The sequence below is a fragment of the Cygnus atratus genome, chromosome 4, assembly GCF_013377495.2.
Source record: "Cygnus atratus isolate AKBS03 ecotype Queensland, Australia chromosome 4, CAtr_DNAZoo_HiC_assembly, whole genome shotgun sequence".
Taxonomy (NCBI): domain Eukaryota; kingdom Metazoa; phylum Chordata; class Aves; order Anseriformes; family Anatidae; genus Cygnus; species Cygnus atratus.
Genome location: NC_066365.1, coordinates 25325957 through 25341689, shown reverse-complemented (window position 1 = coordinate 25341689; position 15733 = coordinate 25325957). Strand labels below are relative to the sequence as shown.

At 39.2% G+C, this 15733-nt stretch overlaps 1 protein-coding gene across 1 annotated transcript in view; it reads left to right on the top strand.

Annotated features, from left to right (window-relative positions):
* Positions 1–9081, top strand: part of GALNTL6 (polypeptide N-acetylgalactosaminyltransferase like 6) — a 455937-nt gene extending 446856 nt beyond the window's left edge. The window contains exons 11-12 of the mRNA XM_035557893.1: positions 2492–2641; positions 8220–9081. Coding sequence (XP_035413786.1) covers positions 2492–2641; positions 8220–8387 — 318 coding nt within the window. The 3' untranslated portion in view covers positions 8388–9081. The remainder of the gene's footprint in view (positions 1–2491; positions 2642–8219) is intronic.
* Positions 9082–15733: the final 6652 nt, after the last annotated feature.

Genomic DNA, 15733 nt, shown 5'->3' with positions numbered 1-15733 from the left:
AATATAACCTTTTTTCCAGTCATTTTTTTTCCTTCTTTCTTAGTCCTAAAGCTGAGTTTCTGCCTCTTAACAAGGTTTGTTTTATAGTAGTATCACTGTGGAGAAGATGTACTTTTTAATTTGTAAATGCAACTGTGCTACAAAACATCAGGCTAAGAAGGAGGGGAAGGAATCTGTGTTAGTCTAATCAATAAGATCTAGTATTACAAGATCCCGTTTTTCAGTGGAAGGGAATAAAAAAACCCTAAGTGTTACCAAGTCAAGATTCTTGACTTTCAAACAGAACACAGCCCTGGCGGTCTTCAGAAACTACACAGGAGTGAGAAGGGCAAAGGGATACCCTGCATCAGTTTGATCTGATGTAAAAGCTAGCTTTAGTTTTTTCAGGTGTACTGATCCATTCAGTGCAGCAGTAGTCCTTGAGCCAAGGTCCAGAGAGCAACAGGAATGGCCCCTCAGCTCACCAGTGATGCACAGAACAAAAAATTTGGAGAGTCAGCCACTGGGAAAGATGAGAAAGGCGCTGCGAGAGGACCTCTCTTGCAAAATAGTCATGAGAATGAGAATATTGCAAAACTACTGTTCCACACCATTTCTCTAGGTATTTGTTATTCATCGCTTTGAGCTCCAGGTTTATTACTTGGCTGTAGAAAAGTAAAGCAAAAGAGAGGAAATTGCTTTTGCTGTTTTTTCCTTTAAAGGAAAATCATCTCAGGCTTCCCTTTTTCTAAAGATGCAGCATTGTAGCTTTTTTTTCCTGTATCAAATCTTACTTCTGACTTTGCTTGTGAAATGGTAGCCTGTTTTTCAGGGAGTCCATGATGCTGCTTCCAAGAAACATGAATAAAAGTGGAGAAAGACTTAACCTTTTAAGAAGCAGGAATTGGTTTGAAAATGAAGTTAAAGCTGTCCACTGCATTTTACTGCAGATAAATCTAAAATGCTCTCCGGGGGAAAGAAGAAATGAGCAGAACACAGGGGCAGACTGAGCAAATGCTGACTAGAAAACCTACAGTACAGAAGTAAATAGGAAACGACAGCTGCTAACAGGCAGAACAAGGGCTTACAATGAGACACCAGAAAAAAAGTAAATATTCAGATATATGCTTGCATTCTGTGCCTGCAAACCACAGGAAACAATAATGCCTCTGAAATGCAGTATTTAGAGGATGGTATAGCATTGAAGGTGCAGCATTTTAGAAGGATGTATCTCTGTGGTAGACCACAGAGAGAAAATAGCTATCACAATGAAAGGGTCAAAATCTGGGAACCACAGCAGGAGTATTCCAGATCAGACCCACATTACACTGAGCTTTAGTCTGGATTTGTAGAGACTGGTTCTAACACCAGGAAACGTATACATTGTGGGGAGCAGGTCGCTAGGGCAGTACTGAAACTACCCTGAGATGAGATAGCGGGGGTGCTGGAGGCAGTCTGAGCACAGCCTGTGGAGCTGCTATTCCGGGTGATGAGCCCGTGTGCGGTTCCACATGAGTGGTCACAGCTAAATGGTTTCCACTAGCAAAGTTTGCTCATTTAAGGAGAGCTTCGCTTTCTCGGTGTTATGCTTCAGTTTGTACTGTGGAAAAACAAGAGCCAAGCAGAAAGCCGTGGAATAGCACTTACACAATAAAATAAAATAAAATAAAAACAAAACCAAAAACTTCACAGCTCTCAGCAGAGCTTCTAGGTAGCAATTTTCAAGCTGCAACCTGTTTTCTGCAAGGATTGGTCCACAGGAAAGGAAAATGCACTCTGCATCTTTAAATTTGATGCTGTCAGACCTGTCACCTTCATCTTATGATTGAACAACTGCAGTGTCACAGCATAATTTCAGACAGCTGGTGCCTGATTGAGAAGAATTCCTCTGTTAACTGTGAGCCTCCACAGTTCCTCTCAGGAAGCAAAAAAGAGCTGTAACAAGCTGCCTGTAGCTCACAGGTTTCACGATAGAAAGACCATCATTTAGTGTGTGTTGTTTGGAGAAAAAAGACAGTCAAGAGAAGATACGCTAACAGCATCCCATATAAACAGAAGGGAACTGTTCATTAAGCATAGAGAATATTCTGGGATGGGAAGATCTCTCTAAGTGAGTTCTTCAGACCCAAACAAGAGCTAGAGGAGTGTCAGCAGCAGAGGCTTTCTGAGTCCCTGGTATCTGCAGATCTCGTGTGCACCAGTGTGCCTTTAACTGGGGTAACAAAAGGCTTAACACAGCATATTCCCTCTCCTCTTCAAAGCACTGTGTCACCAGAGATTTTTCCCTTCCCTGCGATAAGCGGCTGATTGTGCCTTCCTGGGGTTACGCCGCATTGCTGTTGATGCACTTTAATTAAGGCAGTTGGAATCACTGGATCATACACATGTAGTATCTCACTTAATCAGAGGCTGTGATGTACAGAGCAGGGCAGCATGCATCGAGCTTTGTGCATCTGTTTTTAAACGTTTCCCACTAGTAACAGATTAATGCATTGCCTGATTGTTTTTCTAGCTCTTCACCTTCGGCTGGAGAGAAGACATCCGCCCTGGGGAGCCACTTCACACCAGGAAGTTCTGCTTTGACGCCATCTCGCACAGTAGCCCTGTCACACTGTATGACTGTCACGGGATGAAGGGAAACCAGCACTGGAGCTATAGGAAGGTCAGAATCACTCTGGGTCATTTCAGAGGTTCAGACTTGAGTCTATATTCAAGTTAGTGCAGGCTTGTGTTTTCCCATCAGAGAAGTTGTGTTTTAAAATCCACTCTGTTTTATTCCAATTTAATTTTGTGGTAATCTCTCTAGAGTATGTTCCTGTTGAGCATTCAGCTATTTAGGTCAAATTCAAATGAAAATGGATCTGATCCAGCTCAGAGGGTGTCTGCATTGGATCCATTCCCTGAAAGGTGTTTTACCATTCTGGCACTTCAAGACACTTGTGTCATTTTAGCAGAGGCACTATTGGAAGTATTTTCATCCAATGTGACAGCATTAAGAAATGCTGCTCATGAGTTAAATATTATTATTCTACTAAGTTTTATGAGTGGAAGAAATATCTCCCTCAAAAAACCCCAAACCAACATTAAAAGCACTGCTGTAAGCCCAAAGATGGCAGGAGTTTATAAATTAAAGATAAGCAGCTTAGACACTACTTTGATGTACCAAGTTTCAGCTCATTTTGGTAAATCGCTAAAAATGGGAGGTCAGTCTAGGAAATGAGAGAGCCTCATTTAGGGTTAAAAAATAATAATAAAAAAAAAATGTCCAAGTAATGCTACCAAGTTTTTTTAAAAAATGGTTAATCAGTAAGTTGCCTTGATAAAACATTTCACTAATAAACACTGTATTCCAGGCAGAATAAGGACATACATTTCACTGAAGCACTAAGGACTTCCTCTCATGCATCCTTCACTTTTCAGTGACCACTATGGCTTGTCATCCTGGGACCTAAGTGCCAGGAACTGGATTTTGCCACGTAAACCTCAGTAGTGCTTTCTAGATTGAAATGATTCATAGGAAACTAATTCAGAAGCATTAAAAATAGTTTTGCTCATACTTTTTTTGCTGATACTTTTTCTACCTACATATTAGCCTGTGCCTTTTTTTACTGTATTTATCTTTTAATCAGAGATGCAATGCAATATTTTCCAGAAATCCAGAAAACGTTCCCTTTAATGCTGAGGTATTGCTTGTAATAAAGTTAAAATGTATGGGCCAGATATTTAGAGGACATAAGCTGTCATGGCTGTATTGCTGCATATCTGGCTTTGTAATGCCATTATAATACCTTCTTGCTTCAGAACCCTTCCAATTTATCTTTTTGCTTGCCCAAGCTGTAAGAAAGAAGCTTTCATACCTTTAGCACTTCATTGGTGCCTAATGTAGCTGGTTCATAAGAAGAATGCAGGTCTGGAGCTGCCCTCTTTGTGGCTCATCACCTTTGATGTGGACAGTATACAGCAGATAACCCCCAAAAAATGACATTTGAAAAAAATACACAGTGTGAGTTCTATTAAATCCTCTGCACAGCTTCATTTTTCATTTCCAGAAGGCTGACAGGGCTCATAAAAATTCTGAATGCAAGGCAGGCATTTCCATCTCAGCAAAAGACACCACAAAATTTTGTGATGATGGAAGTACTGACACAGTCCCAACTGTAATAGTAACCTGACAGCAAGCTGATTAGTTTGCATGAGTACTTACCATTTAACTATAAAACTTCAAGTAAAGAAACTGTAGTTGATTAGTGAAAATATAATTTCATTATTATTATTTAAGCTTAGTTTTAGTTTGGCTACACATTAAGTAGGTTTTGATTGTTTCACAGTGTCTATTTCCTTAGATACAGGGTAGATTTATAGTAGAGATTTTTGGTGTACAGCTATATCAAAAAAAAAATCCGAATGTTATAATCCTTATCTAGTTTTGGAGCATCTAGGCAATGGGATATATACTGCTTCCCAAGGAGAAATAGACCAAACAAGCAAAAGAATGCTTATATCAGTTTAATGCTTCTATAATAGAGCCCTTTACCTAGAAGACACTATGCGACTAAAATTGCACCTTAAAAAATAGGAGTAATAGTCTGTGGTTAAACAAGAAATGTCTCCTTTTGAAAAAGAAAGAAAAGGTCAGCAAATGTGTTCTGTTCTCTGCATGACTTACCAAAGCCATAGCTTCGTAATGGTCATTTGTTCATCTTGCCATTAATTCTTCCCATCTATTAGAAAAAATGACCTTGTTTGTCAGAATCTTATAAGTTGCTTAATATAAAGCATTCCTTATCATGCTGTCATGCCATTCCTATAAAACTAGAAGATGAGTTTTTTATTAGTTTAAGGGTCAGTCTCTTTTCATGATTATTTGCATCCTCAAGTCACTGGTGAGCTCTGAGCAAGTAATTGAAAGTCTAGAAAGTCTGTGATACTAAGAAATTATATTATTTTTTTAGTCCAAACTATTGGTGTGTAATAAAACAGCCAAGTATACCCTGTAAAAAGTGATGAAGTAGCCTGAATCCAGGTAATATCATGAACATCACTGTGGATTAGAAAAATAAGAAAGTGAGTTTAATACTAGGAAAACAATATTGACACCGTAATGGGGTTTTGTAAACAATTCTGGGAGCAATGGGAGAAATCTGAAGATATTAGAGATTTTGGAAAATAATGGCTTTCCAATCTAAAGCCATTTCCTTGGCTCTGTTTACAATTCCTAAGCGTGCCAGAGATGAAGATTAACAGTGTCTACAAATTTCCATTCCTCCCAGTGAAGGAGTAGGCCTCAGGTTTTCAGCTTAGTGTCACTCTGGGGTAATACATCAGTTCTGATAAAGTATGATTAAATTTATGTGCCCTAGTCCCCTTAGTACTATTTGTAGAGCACAGGTATCCAAAAGAGAGCCGATTTAGTAGGTCTTTAAAAAATTAGTTATAATTGTGCAAAATCAGTTCCATTATACTATAATTTTACACTGAACGTAGTGATTACAATAGATGCTAGACTGACAACATCAAAAACTCTGCCCAAAATGGCATGGTTTGTTCATACTTTCCTGACAGCTTCAGGGACAAACTGTAAGAGTATGTTCACTCTTCACTCAGTGGGCCCATAGATTATTTCCTCAGACAACCAAGACATGTCATTGTGATAGTGGTTTTTATCATATGGACATCTGTCCTGCTGAAACTGCGCTGGGGCTACTGACTAATTTCAGATAAACGATTGCAGCTACCAGCTGATAATGACTTCCAGTTGCTGTTGACCTTGGCCATAGTTATAGCAGTGACCTAGAAGAAATGAAAGGCTCTGTGTCCTATTACCAACCCCCTGAACTGCTGAGGCCTATTATCTTATGGAGAAGTTTCTCCTACAAATAATATTCAGACTTGCCATCATGCAGAAGAAAAAAGAAATCACTCTGCTCATTTCAGATGTTAGAAAAGTCTCCACAAGGGTCCTTGTGGCTTTTTAATATTGGTGTAAAGAGGAATTTATATATTTCTCTCAGAAAGTTCTTCTCTGGGATGCACACAACTGTTACCCCTTAAAGTCCTCAGCCTGTTTCCATTGAAATCCATAAGAACAGCAGGCTTTGACCTTAGGTCAGTGTAAGCTGGAGATGATAAATTAATAGGCCTTTATACATCGTTAAGTCAGCCAGAAGTTTTCCCAGAGTAGTAACTATGTCCCTCTTCTTGAAAGACGCTCTTCTCTCCTAATAACCTGACTTGCTAAAAGAAGGCACCAACAATGCTTCATTCAAAAATTGCATCCCCTGGCTATTTCTGTGAGAAGACAGACCGCCAGCTCTCTTTGAAAAGGCCGGAGTGTTTTTCATAGCACACTTTTTGCAATGAAACGGCTTCCTTTCTTCTTGTACTAGCTACTGTGTTAAAGCTTCTAGTATTCCATCTTTAGCTTCCTAGCAGCTTGGCTGACCTCGTCCCCAGCTACAATGCGAGGAAAACCAGACGTCACCTTCCTGCGAGGCCCCGCAGCAGGCGGGGAAGCTGTGCCACATCACTGCCCACTCCCCATTTCAGCCAGTGCCATCCGTCGGTCACACACAGACCGGGAGGAGCTGGTGAGGTGAAAAAGGGCACATATACCACCCCAGAGGGTGCTTGGGAGCTCTGGTAGGACCACTCGTGACACACTGAGGACATGACAGAGCAAAATGGGCCCCTACCCGCCCCATCCACACAAAGGCGGTCAGTTTGGTTTAGTCCTGTTGGCTTTGACAGCTTCCCTCAGACTTACAGTCCTGTGCGTATGTGTGGTTAGCAGCTTCCTCGGGGTAAAAGTTGGAGGTGAATACTAGTGTCTGTGACAGGCAGGTCAAGCACCATCACCCTCAATGAGAGCACAATGACGTACTTTTGAAATTGCTCTTTGTTGCATATACTAAATATTAAAAAAGGATATTGTGCTTTACCAGTGTTTCACACCCCTCAGAATCAAATAATTTATTCTTTCCTAAATTAAAACCAAAAAAGAAGCAGCAGCTTTCCTTTTCAAAAGTGGCTTCTATTTCTTTTTGGCTCATTGTGTTGGTTTTGGTTTTGTCTTACCACTTTTTTTTTTTTTTTTGAATGGTGGGGTATTTTTAGTTCAAGAGGTTTCTGTAAGATTATCGCTCAGCACCCAGAGTGCTCCTGTGAGTTTTTAATCAACTGCGATTTGTCAGGTAGCTTTCTTTTTTCCTCTTGCAAACTGGGCAAGCAGGCACATCCTCGATTAGTATTAAACTACCGTCATGTTTGGCATGGAGGAGGTTGGAGCCTGCATGTGGTTTACTGAGAGTAGTCTGAAATTCATTTCAACAGATACAGTAACTGTGTTGTATAGTCCCTGGGAACTTCAAACCAACCAATCACTCCCACGTCTCTCTCTCTCAACCACTTGCTTACATGAACTAAATACGTTGAAACTCCCCAACAAATACCAGTTGCTCATCTGGGTACTTTCTGCTTTACCAAAGATTCACAGTAAGGTTATTAAAAATTAACTCAATTTTTGTGAAGTAAAATTAATAAAACTAATAATCATAAAGATCCCTTTTAAAACAACATAATCCATACTTATCCTCCCAAAATCTCCATAGGGAGCTAAAACAGTGTTACAATTTCCTTCTTAGGAGTAGAGAGAGAGTACTTCAGTGGCTTGTCTTATCAAGGCTGCAGGCAAAGTCTGTGTTTTATGGGGTGAGAACTGAGATCATCAGTCCTGTGTCTGTCTGTCACAGTATTCCAGTTAATATTCATTACTGACATCTTCATCAAGTTGAATAGTACCCAGTTCCCAGACATATTGTTACAGATCCTCCTGCCCAGAAGCATGGTAGAAATTGTCAAAAAACAAACCCAAGCAAAAAACAGACTTTTCAGGTTCAGACATTTAAGTGGGGCCCAGGGAAGCACATGATATGCAAAGATTACCTAAAGACATTCTATCTTTTCATTGTATTATGTAGTTATTATCTAAAGACCAGAAGATGTCTTCTCATTCTTTCCTGATCCCCAATTTTTTGGAGAATAAAAACCCAAGGAAAAAATACTAGATTCTCTACAGCTTCATAAATTAAGCTGTGGTTATTACCGAAGGTTATGACACAGAGTATACAGAGTATACAAAATCATTTCAGACAGGGTTGTGTTAATCCATGTTCTGTAAAATGAGAACACTTCCAATTACTTGGCATCTGCTACTTAATTGTATTTTTTTCTCATTCCTGTAGGACAAAACTTTGTTCCATCCGGTAAGCAGCAGCTGCATAGATTGCAACCCAGCTGAAAAGAAGATTTTCATGAACAGATGTGATCCTTTATCTGAAACTCAACAGTGGATTTTTGAACATATTAATACAACTGTTTTAGAAAAATTTAACAGCAAGGCCAGTTCCTAGGGAAAAAAAAATGAACACACCCAGTTACATACAGCCTGCAGACTACATTTTCGCCAGCATCTGGGTCAAAGGAGTCAGGAATTAAATTTCCTAGATCCAGGAAGTCTGTCCTGAGGATTAAGAAAATGCCACAGCAAGAGCCAGCAGGCTGTCCTTGTGGATGTACAGTATCTGAAGAACTTGGCTAGGAGCCTCACCGGATGCTGCTGAGAACTTCAGGCTGAAAACTCCCTTGCTGGTCAAGGGAAAACTTTGTTTAAGAACTGTTTAAAAGTACTCCAAGTTAATAAAGTAAAACAAAACTCTAGAGTTTCTCAGGTCAAGTCCTGCCGTAGTGAGTAGTTCAGAACAGATGGTATAATTCGGGATGGGTATATGGTGTGCATGACGGCTACAGGAACCTGAAGAAATCCCAGGTTTTAGAACTAAACATGCTGGTGGAAGAATAATGATGTCCCAGCACTCCCCAGACAAGATATATGCTCTGTTGATATTCCCTTAATAAAAGGTTGGGTTAAGCAGGTTTAACCCTCAGAACTGCTGCAATTAATTTTAAATACCTCCCTTTTACATTCCATTCATTACCAAAATAGGAATGGTAGAAATCTTAGGGTCTAGAATAACACTGTAGTGAAGCATGAAATAAACTGTAAGATTTTGTCCTCATATTTCTCCCCTTCAGTTGGGGAAAAAAAAAAAAAAAAAAGGTAAAGCAATCAAATTTCTATACATGATATATTTAGCAGTTGTGATTCAAATCCCATTGTCACACAAGGTGAGATTTTTTTCAGTGACAAATATAACATCAGCAGCTGCAACATAATGGAAGGCTTGTGGACTAGCTATCTTTTCTCAAGGTAGACTCCTTACCAAAGTATAAATTAAATTTAAAATAGGAAGAAAAAAAAACGTCATGAGAGTAGGAAATAATTGCATACTGCATGCTGAACTAGGTTAGTCAAATTAATATTGGTACACTGCCATCACCTAAAAAAGTGTTGACTCCCCGTAGTGCTGCTTAGAAGATCTTGCAGAGATCATATGTTGTTCTTGACAGATATGCTTGGAGAGAAAAATCGACATGAAACTAGTTGGGTGGTTTCAGAGTTCTCTATGAAAACCATGAGGGAGATTACATGAATCTTAGTTATCAAAGAAATGGCACTGTAGATCTTATGATGGAGGAAAAGAGGAGTACAAACAAGTTACATGTTGTAATATTTTGGTGTTTTAGGCACAGACACAATTTAGATTCAGACAGATTTCTGTCACGCTGATGGTCATTATGGCATGTGGTGTCCCTAAGAACCATCAAGCTATTGTCTTGAGAGGCCTACGGTTCTTTTCTGAAGAAATCAGTTAATACTGATATGTGGAACATAATTGACAAGTTTGGGATTTTTCAAGGTAAGAGCACGTGTATAAGTATATCCAAAACGTGTATGGACTGCTTTTGCTTGAAACATGAATTTACAGATGAAAGCACCATAAATACGGATAGATGACATTCCCTAGAGGTGGCTCGAACAGTGCTGTTAGGTTCCAAAAATATCATATGTAATTAAGTTGATTATTCTGATTCCTGGAGAGGTGGCTTTCTAGCCAAACTACTGATGTGTAGGCAACCCTGTTCTGAGGGATAAGGGTGAATGTGTTTTATGTATTGCTCCTTACACTGTGTTTATGCACAAAGAGCACTGATTGCATCCAGAGGATGGTTCTAATATCAACTAGTATGCGCTATTTTATGACAGCACCTTGTAGTTGTAGATTAAGACCCAAAATTGTAGGTTATAGGAACTTTTTAGGAGGGTAATGAGATCCTGAAGCATTTAGAATGCGTGCACTTAGAAAATTCTGAAATGCATCCATACTGTGAGTAATTGTCTCAGGTTATTGAAGAGACCTTTCAATTAATCTAAAAATAATGTCTATAGAGCAAGATTTCTCATTTTATGATTTTAAAGCAAATTAACTTGTTTAGGTATTGTTTAAATTTAATTTAAAGTTATGGTGCACTGAAGAATGGAGGCAGTAAGGTTGCTGTGTAAGGATACTTCAGATTTATGTAGCTATCAGTACAAAGGACCAGACTGGGCACTGCAGACTGTCAGCCTTCCCAGGTGCAGTATTTGTAGCATCATTTATTTGCAGCCTGAACATGAGAAAAGAGGATTTAGAAAAAGAAGAAAATGGGCACCTAAAATGTAAATGCAGTCTTCAAGCTGCTGATTAAAAATGGCCCCAAACTGTCAAAGTCTTGGAAGCAACTCTGTCTGCCCGAAATAGAGAGGCAAAGGAGAATTGCTAAACCAGCTAAGCAATTTATATTATGCACACATTGGTAGGGTTATATCATTCAGTGTCTGACCGCATCTCAGTGGTCTGATTCTGAAATGTCTAATGGGAACTACACTGCTGTTGGGGCAGAGTTCTTGTACGCTTTTTACAACCTTCATTGATTAATATTGCACAGCATCCTGTACTGCCAAAGGAAACTTTCCCATTACTTATAGTTGGACACTGATTGTAAGCTCTAGCAGTCCTTGTCAGAAAACAATCCATATAACTGATATTCAGATGTTTTGAAAAAATGTATTCGACATAATATTTTTGTTTTTTATAGGCAAAATATAAGAAAAAATATATTAGAGTTTGTTGTGTGTCAATAATAAGCAACTTTTGATTAATCTGGAAATATAAAGTTAAATGAATGTCCAGATCTTGCAAAGAGTTTAATAAGAACTTGCCACGGTGTGGTATAAAAACACACACGCATATACATATATGTATACATTACTAGTGGAAAGAGACAGATGGAGCAGAGAGGTTTGTTTTTAATTCTTGGGCTGAGATATCAAATATTTAGTATAACCAGAGCTGCACAGAGGAAAAAAAAGTGTATATATATATATATATATATATATAAAAATATCTGGAGCCATTAGCCTAATAGAGAAGACAGTTATCTCACTGTTTTCAGCTTAAGCAAATTTCTCTTTCTAAAAACTGAGACAAAAAAGCTAGCATGCAGCTTCTCCACAGGCAGCTATAATCCTCCTGCTCTGCATAGAAGGTGGCCCTAGGGACAGTGTTTCAGAGCTGTGCTCCTGTAGCATTTGGGGTGATGGATTCGCAAAACGGTTATGACTTGCTAAGCACAGGACTCCTTCAACAGAAAGTATTATTAATAATATATGATCATCCCTACCTCTAAATTAAATTCTGTCTTGAGTGTTCTCCAAAGCTTTCTACTGATGACAGCATTTCATGACTAATTTAACGTTCAGAATTTCTTTAAGTCTTCCAGCAACCATATCTTTTCCACCCAACAGACATCTGAGCAACTCAAAAGATCAGATGGGCAGGTATATTTTCCTGTCATATTTCACCAGGACCATTTAACTTCAGTATGCATTTCTCCAAAAGACTATGAAGTTTCTTCCAGAAAAATGCTTAAAATGTGAGGTACTTCTGAATATATTTTGAATCTAGTGCACAGGTAGCATTAACCGATGTAGGCTGATAATTTGAGTGGGGCTCTACTAACCTGTCCCAGCTGATGATTTGCTTTAGTTTGTCTATTGATGATTTTATGACTGAGAGCGCTTTAATCAACATGCCCCAAAAGATCTATGCATCATAAGAGTTCATCAGCACCTACCCTAAACTTTTTCCATTTAAGACTATCTGACTCTTTTCGTGGTCACCAAACTACCACTACAGGCGATGACAGTAATTGGAAAAACAGAACAACAAAAACTCTAAAATCGTGTATGTTTCCCTGTGTATATTCCAAAATCCAAACAAAACAGAAGCCCTAGCAAAGAGGGCTTAAAGGAGAGAGTATTTGGGAAATAAAGCATTTCAGAGGCATGCCAGAGAGCATCCTTGTTGCAGAGGCATGATGAGACTTCACTTTTCATTGGACATGACCTTATTTCAGGAAAATGAGGTAGTTTTAGAACAAATGTTTTCTGCAACATTATTGGTATTTTAATGATATAATGTGTGCTTCCTGAGTGTTACCAGTTTATAAATAAATGGGCTGTAGCTGCTGAACTAGGTCGTCTTCATGATAAAGATAGCCTAAGCTTGAAAGGAAGCCGACAAGCACTTAACAACCTTTGATTACTGGCAATTTTCCAGGCATCAGTGTCTCCGTGGCCTCAGTGAAATCGGATGCCAGAGGAGATCACAGAAGAAATGTACATAAATAGCCTAACCAAATGTATTCGATGGGTTGCACCCATTTAAGAGTGGATGTCGCCTTTGTTAAAAAAAAAAAAAAAAAAAAGTCATAATCAGAATTAATTTACGTTTTTACTGATAACTTCTGCAGAGGGCCAAGGGAATGGTACCATTTCAACCCACCCAGGCAGAGTGGGGATGAAGTGCTTTGGGGAGGCTTTCAACCTGGCTGCCACCAAGGGTGCATCTATCGTCTGGTTAAAGAGCATCAATCTTTAATGCTGGAAGGCCAGAAATTTTTAAAAGAACATAAGGTGTACATTAAGAAAAAAAGAGTATGATGATAGGTTATTTTTTAAAATCCATCAATTATACAAGCCATTTCAAAACCCTTGAAAACAAAAAGCTGATTGGAAGTAGCTTTTTTATAGCTGGTATTAGGTATAAAAGGTTAATGAATTCATTTATATAACTCCCTTACAAATCTGTTCCATATATCCTTTGAGAAAGAGCACAGAGGTCCCAGAGTGCTTTTACATCACATTTTGAGGATCTCGCCCTACCTGAAAGTAAGTTTTGAAAGACCTTTAGAAAATTTATATATTTAAAAAAAAAAAATGAATATTATGTCTAGTGTACGAAGAGATTTTACTAAACTTCTTCATCCAAAATAGTACCCACTGACTGGAAAAAAATAGATGAATAAGTACTATAGTTTAGTAAATCCTTGGTGTGTGGTGCTTTCAATTTAAGATTTCTACTCTAAGAAAAAGTACAAAGTTTAGTGAATCTGTATAGTTAGTTGCTGACAGTTGTTTTTTTTTAACCACGTGATACATAAATCTGTCCTGAGGTGTCCTGTGATCTCATATTTTTCTTGTTATAATTTTGAATGCACTGGGCTGAGAATAATCTAGGCAGAGAAAAACCTTTAAGAACTATCTAACTGTGTAAAAAACAAACGAACAATGAGCAAGTTTAGCTAGAGAGGAACTGAAAAATGCATCACATTTCCAAAGCTTCAGCAGCATTCAGAAAATACATTTACTTTGTGTGATGGCTCTGTGCCCTTTCAGTGTATCATTAATATCACTGGCATTACCCCTGGAGAAGGATTTCTGAAAATGATGTGCTATCATTTGGCATGGTTGATGGACAGCGTGCTGCCAGATAAAAAAAAAATCACTCTGTAGAAACAGTTCCTAAAAAAATGCATTCAAACATTGCAGTCTGGTATGTCTTCAGAGTCTTAGCTATTTATGAAGTTCCAATTGCCTCGGTTTTTTGTTTGTTTTTAAACAGGACCAGACAGAGCACTGGCACAGGTTCCCCAGAGGCGCTGTGGGGTCTCCCTCCTTGGAGATCTCCAAAAAGCCGCCTGGACGCAGTCCTGGGCAGCCTGCTCTGGGTGGCCCTGCTTGAGCAGGGGTTGGACCAGGTGGACTTAGAGGTCCCTTCCAGCCTCAGCCATCCTGGGATTCTGTGCCTCAATGGCCTTTATGAAAACAGTGCATACAACAGAGGAGCAGAGAGGACATGCATTAAAACAAATAAGAATTTGTGGTTACCTAAAGATACCTAGTCCACAGGCACGTTAACTATACACAAAGATGAATCCGTTGCTGTTGTGCGGCCCTTGTGGAAGATGCACAGCTGCAGCAAGTATATGAATGAGAAGGAGCCACGTAAAGTGGGCCAGCAGGAAGTCCTTACTTAGCAGACACAGAAAGAGTCACGGTGACCTTATTTTTGAGAAGCAGATGAACAGGGCCTTGAGAGTGATACCACAGCCAGCACAAGCGATGTGAACAGAGCTGCAATGAGTCAAGTTTGCTAAGCAGTGCTATCTAAAAGACATTAGGGCATGGGAAAGGAAAACTTGGTCCTCATTAACCTTTGCCCTTATTAACCTTGGCAGTATCCCTCACCCTTTGTCAAAGTATTAGTTGATTTAATTAAGTTAATCCTTCACCTCTCCCAGCAAACGACCCAAGCCCAGAGGAACCACAGCCCAAGCAAATTCCTGTTGACCAGCTTAGAGCATCTAATTGGCACAAACACTAGGCACAGGTTAGTCAAAAAAAAACTACTGCCACCAAAGCTAAAACATTATAATCAGCCTGAAAAATCCATAGGGCCCCCTTACATCCCTCTGTGAAAAAGGGTTTCGCTTGCCTGAAGGAGTGATTGATAGTAATGATCCTAGATTAAGAAGATCATGAATCATGAGCTAGCAGGGAGGTGAAAGGCCAAATGGTGAGATTATGGCATGGCAGTTTAATTGAGAAAGGAAGGAGGAAATAGGTGGTAAGAAGGAAGAAGCAGGAGTCATGTTTATTTCTGGGTATGAAGGAGGCATGACCTACAAAGGTCAGCCACTGATAATTTTGGATACCTCTTCATGTGCCAGGGTTTGTGTGTTTATTTCCATCACAAATATTCAGGAATTGAGAGGCAATCACTTCCACCCTCTCCCACAAAGGATTTAAATTTAGAAGAAAGAGATTTTCATACTCTGAAATGTGCTGATCTTGAAGTATGTGAGTGCAGCAAGAGCAAAGGTTTGCTGGACACCACGCCAGCATGGGGTTTTCCACCAAAGGTAGGTACCTCCATTACTGAGGACGTTTTGGAGATAGCATGTAGAATCAGAATATTATGGTCACTGTTTTAACTCAGATTAATATTTATCTGCATCTCAGGCTTTTTTGAAACAGGTAAAGAGGTTAGCTAAATTTTCCAGGAAATGTCAAACCTGATCAGTACAAAGTAGCTCTGCCTCCTCCCAGCGTGGATCAAGGTAACTTGTGTTTATCTTCAGACATCACATAGAGCTCCTAAAAAAAACATCAGTGTGGCAGGTTTTGTCTGTGCTAGAGATATACCTCAGCATAGGCATATCCATATCCCATATACCTTCTGAGAGGGCGAGAACTCTGTTGGCAAACTATTTTCTCACCCATCTTTAAAATTCAGTGCTAAAGTCATGTAAGGCCAGAAGCGTCTCGTTCCATCGATACACTTCTTAACAGATGTTTAGAAGCAGCTGAACTTAAACTTCGCAAGCAAGTTTTAACTTGTGATTATCCTTATTGAGCTAACGTAGATACAAGAAACTGACTTACAATTAAGTTAAATTAAAATGTGGTTTGTAT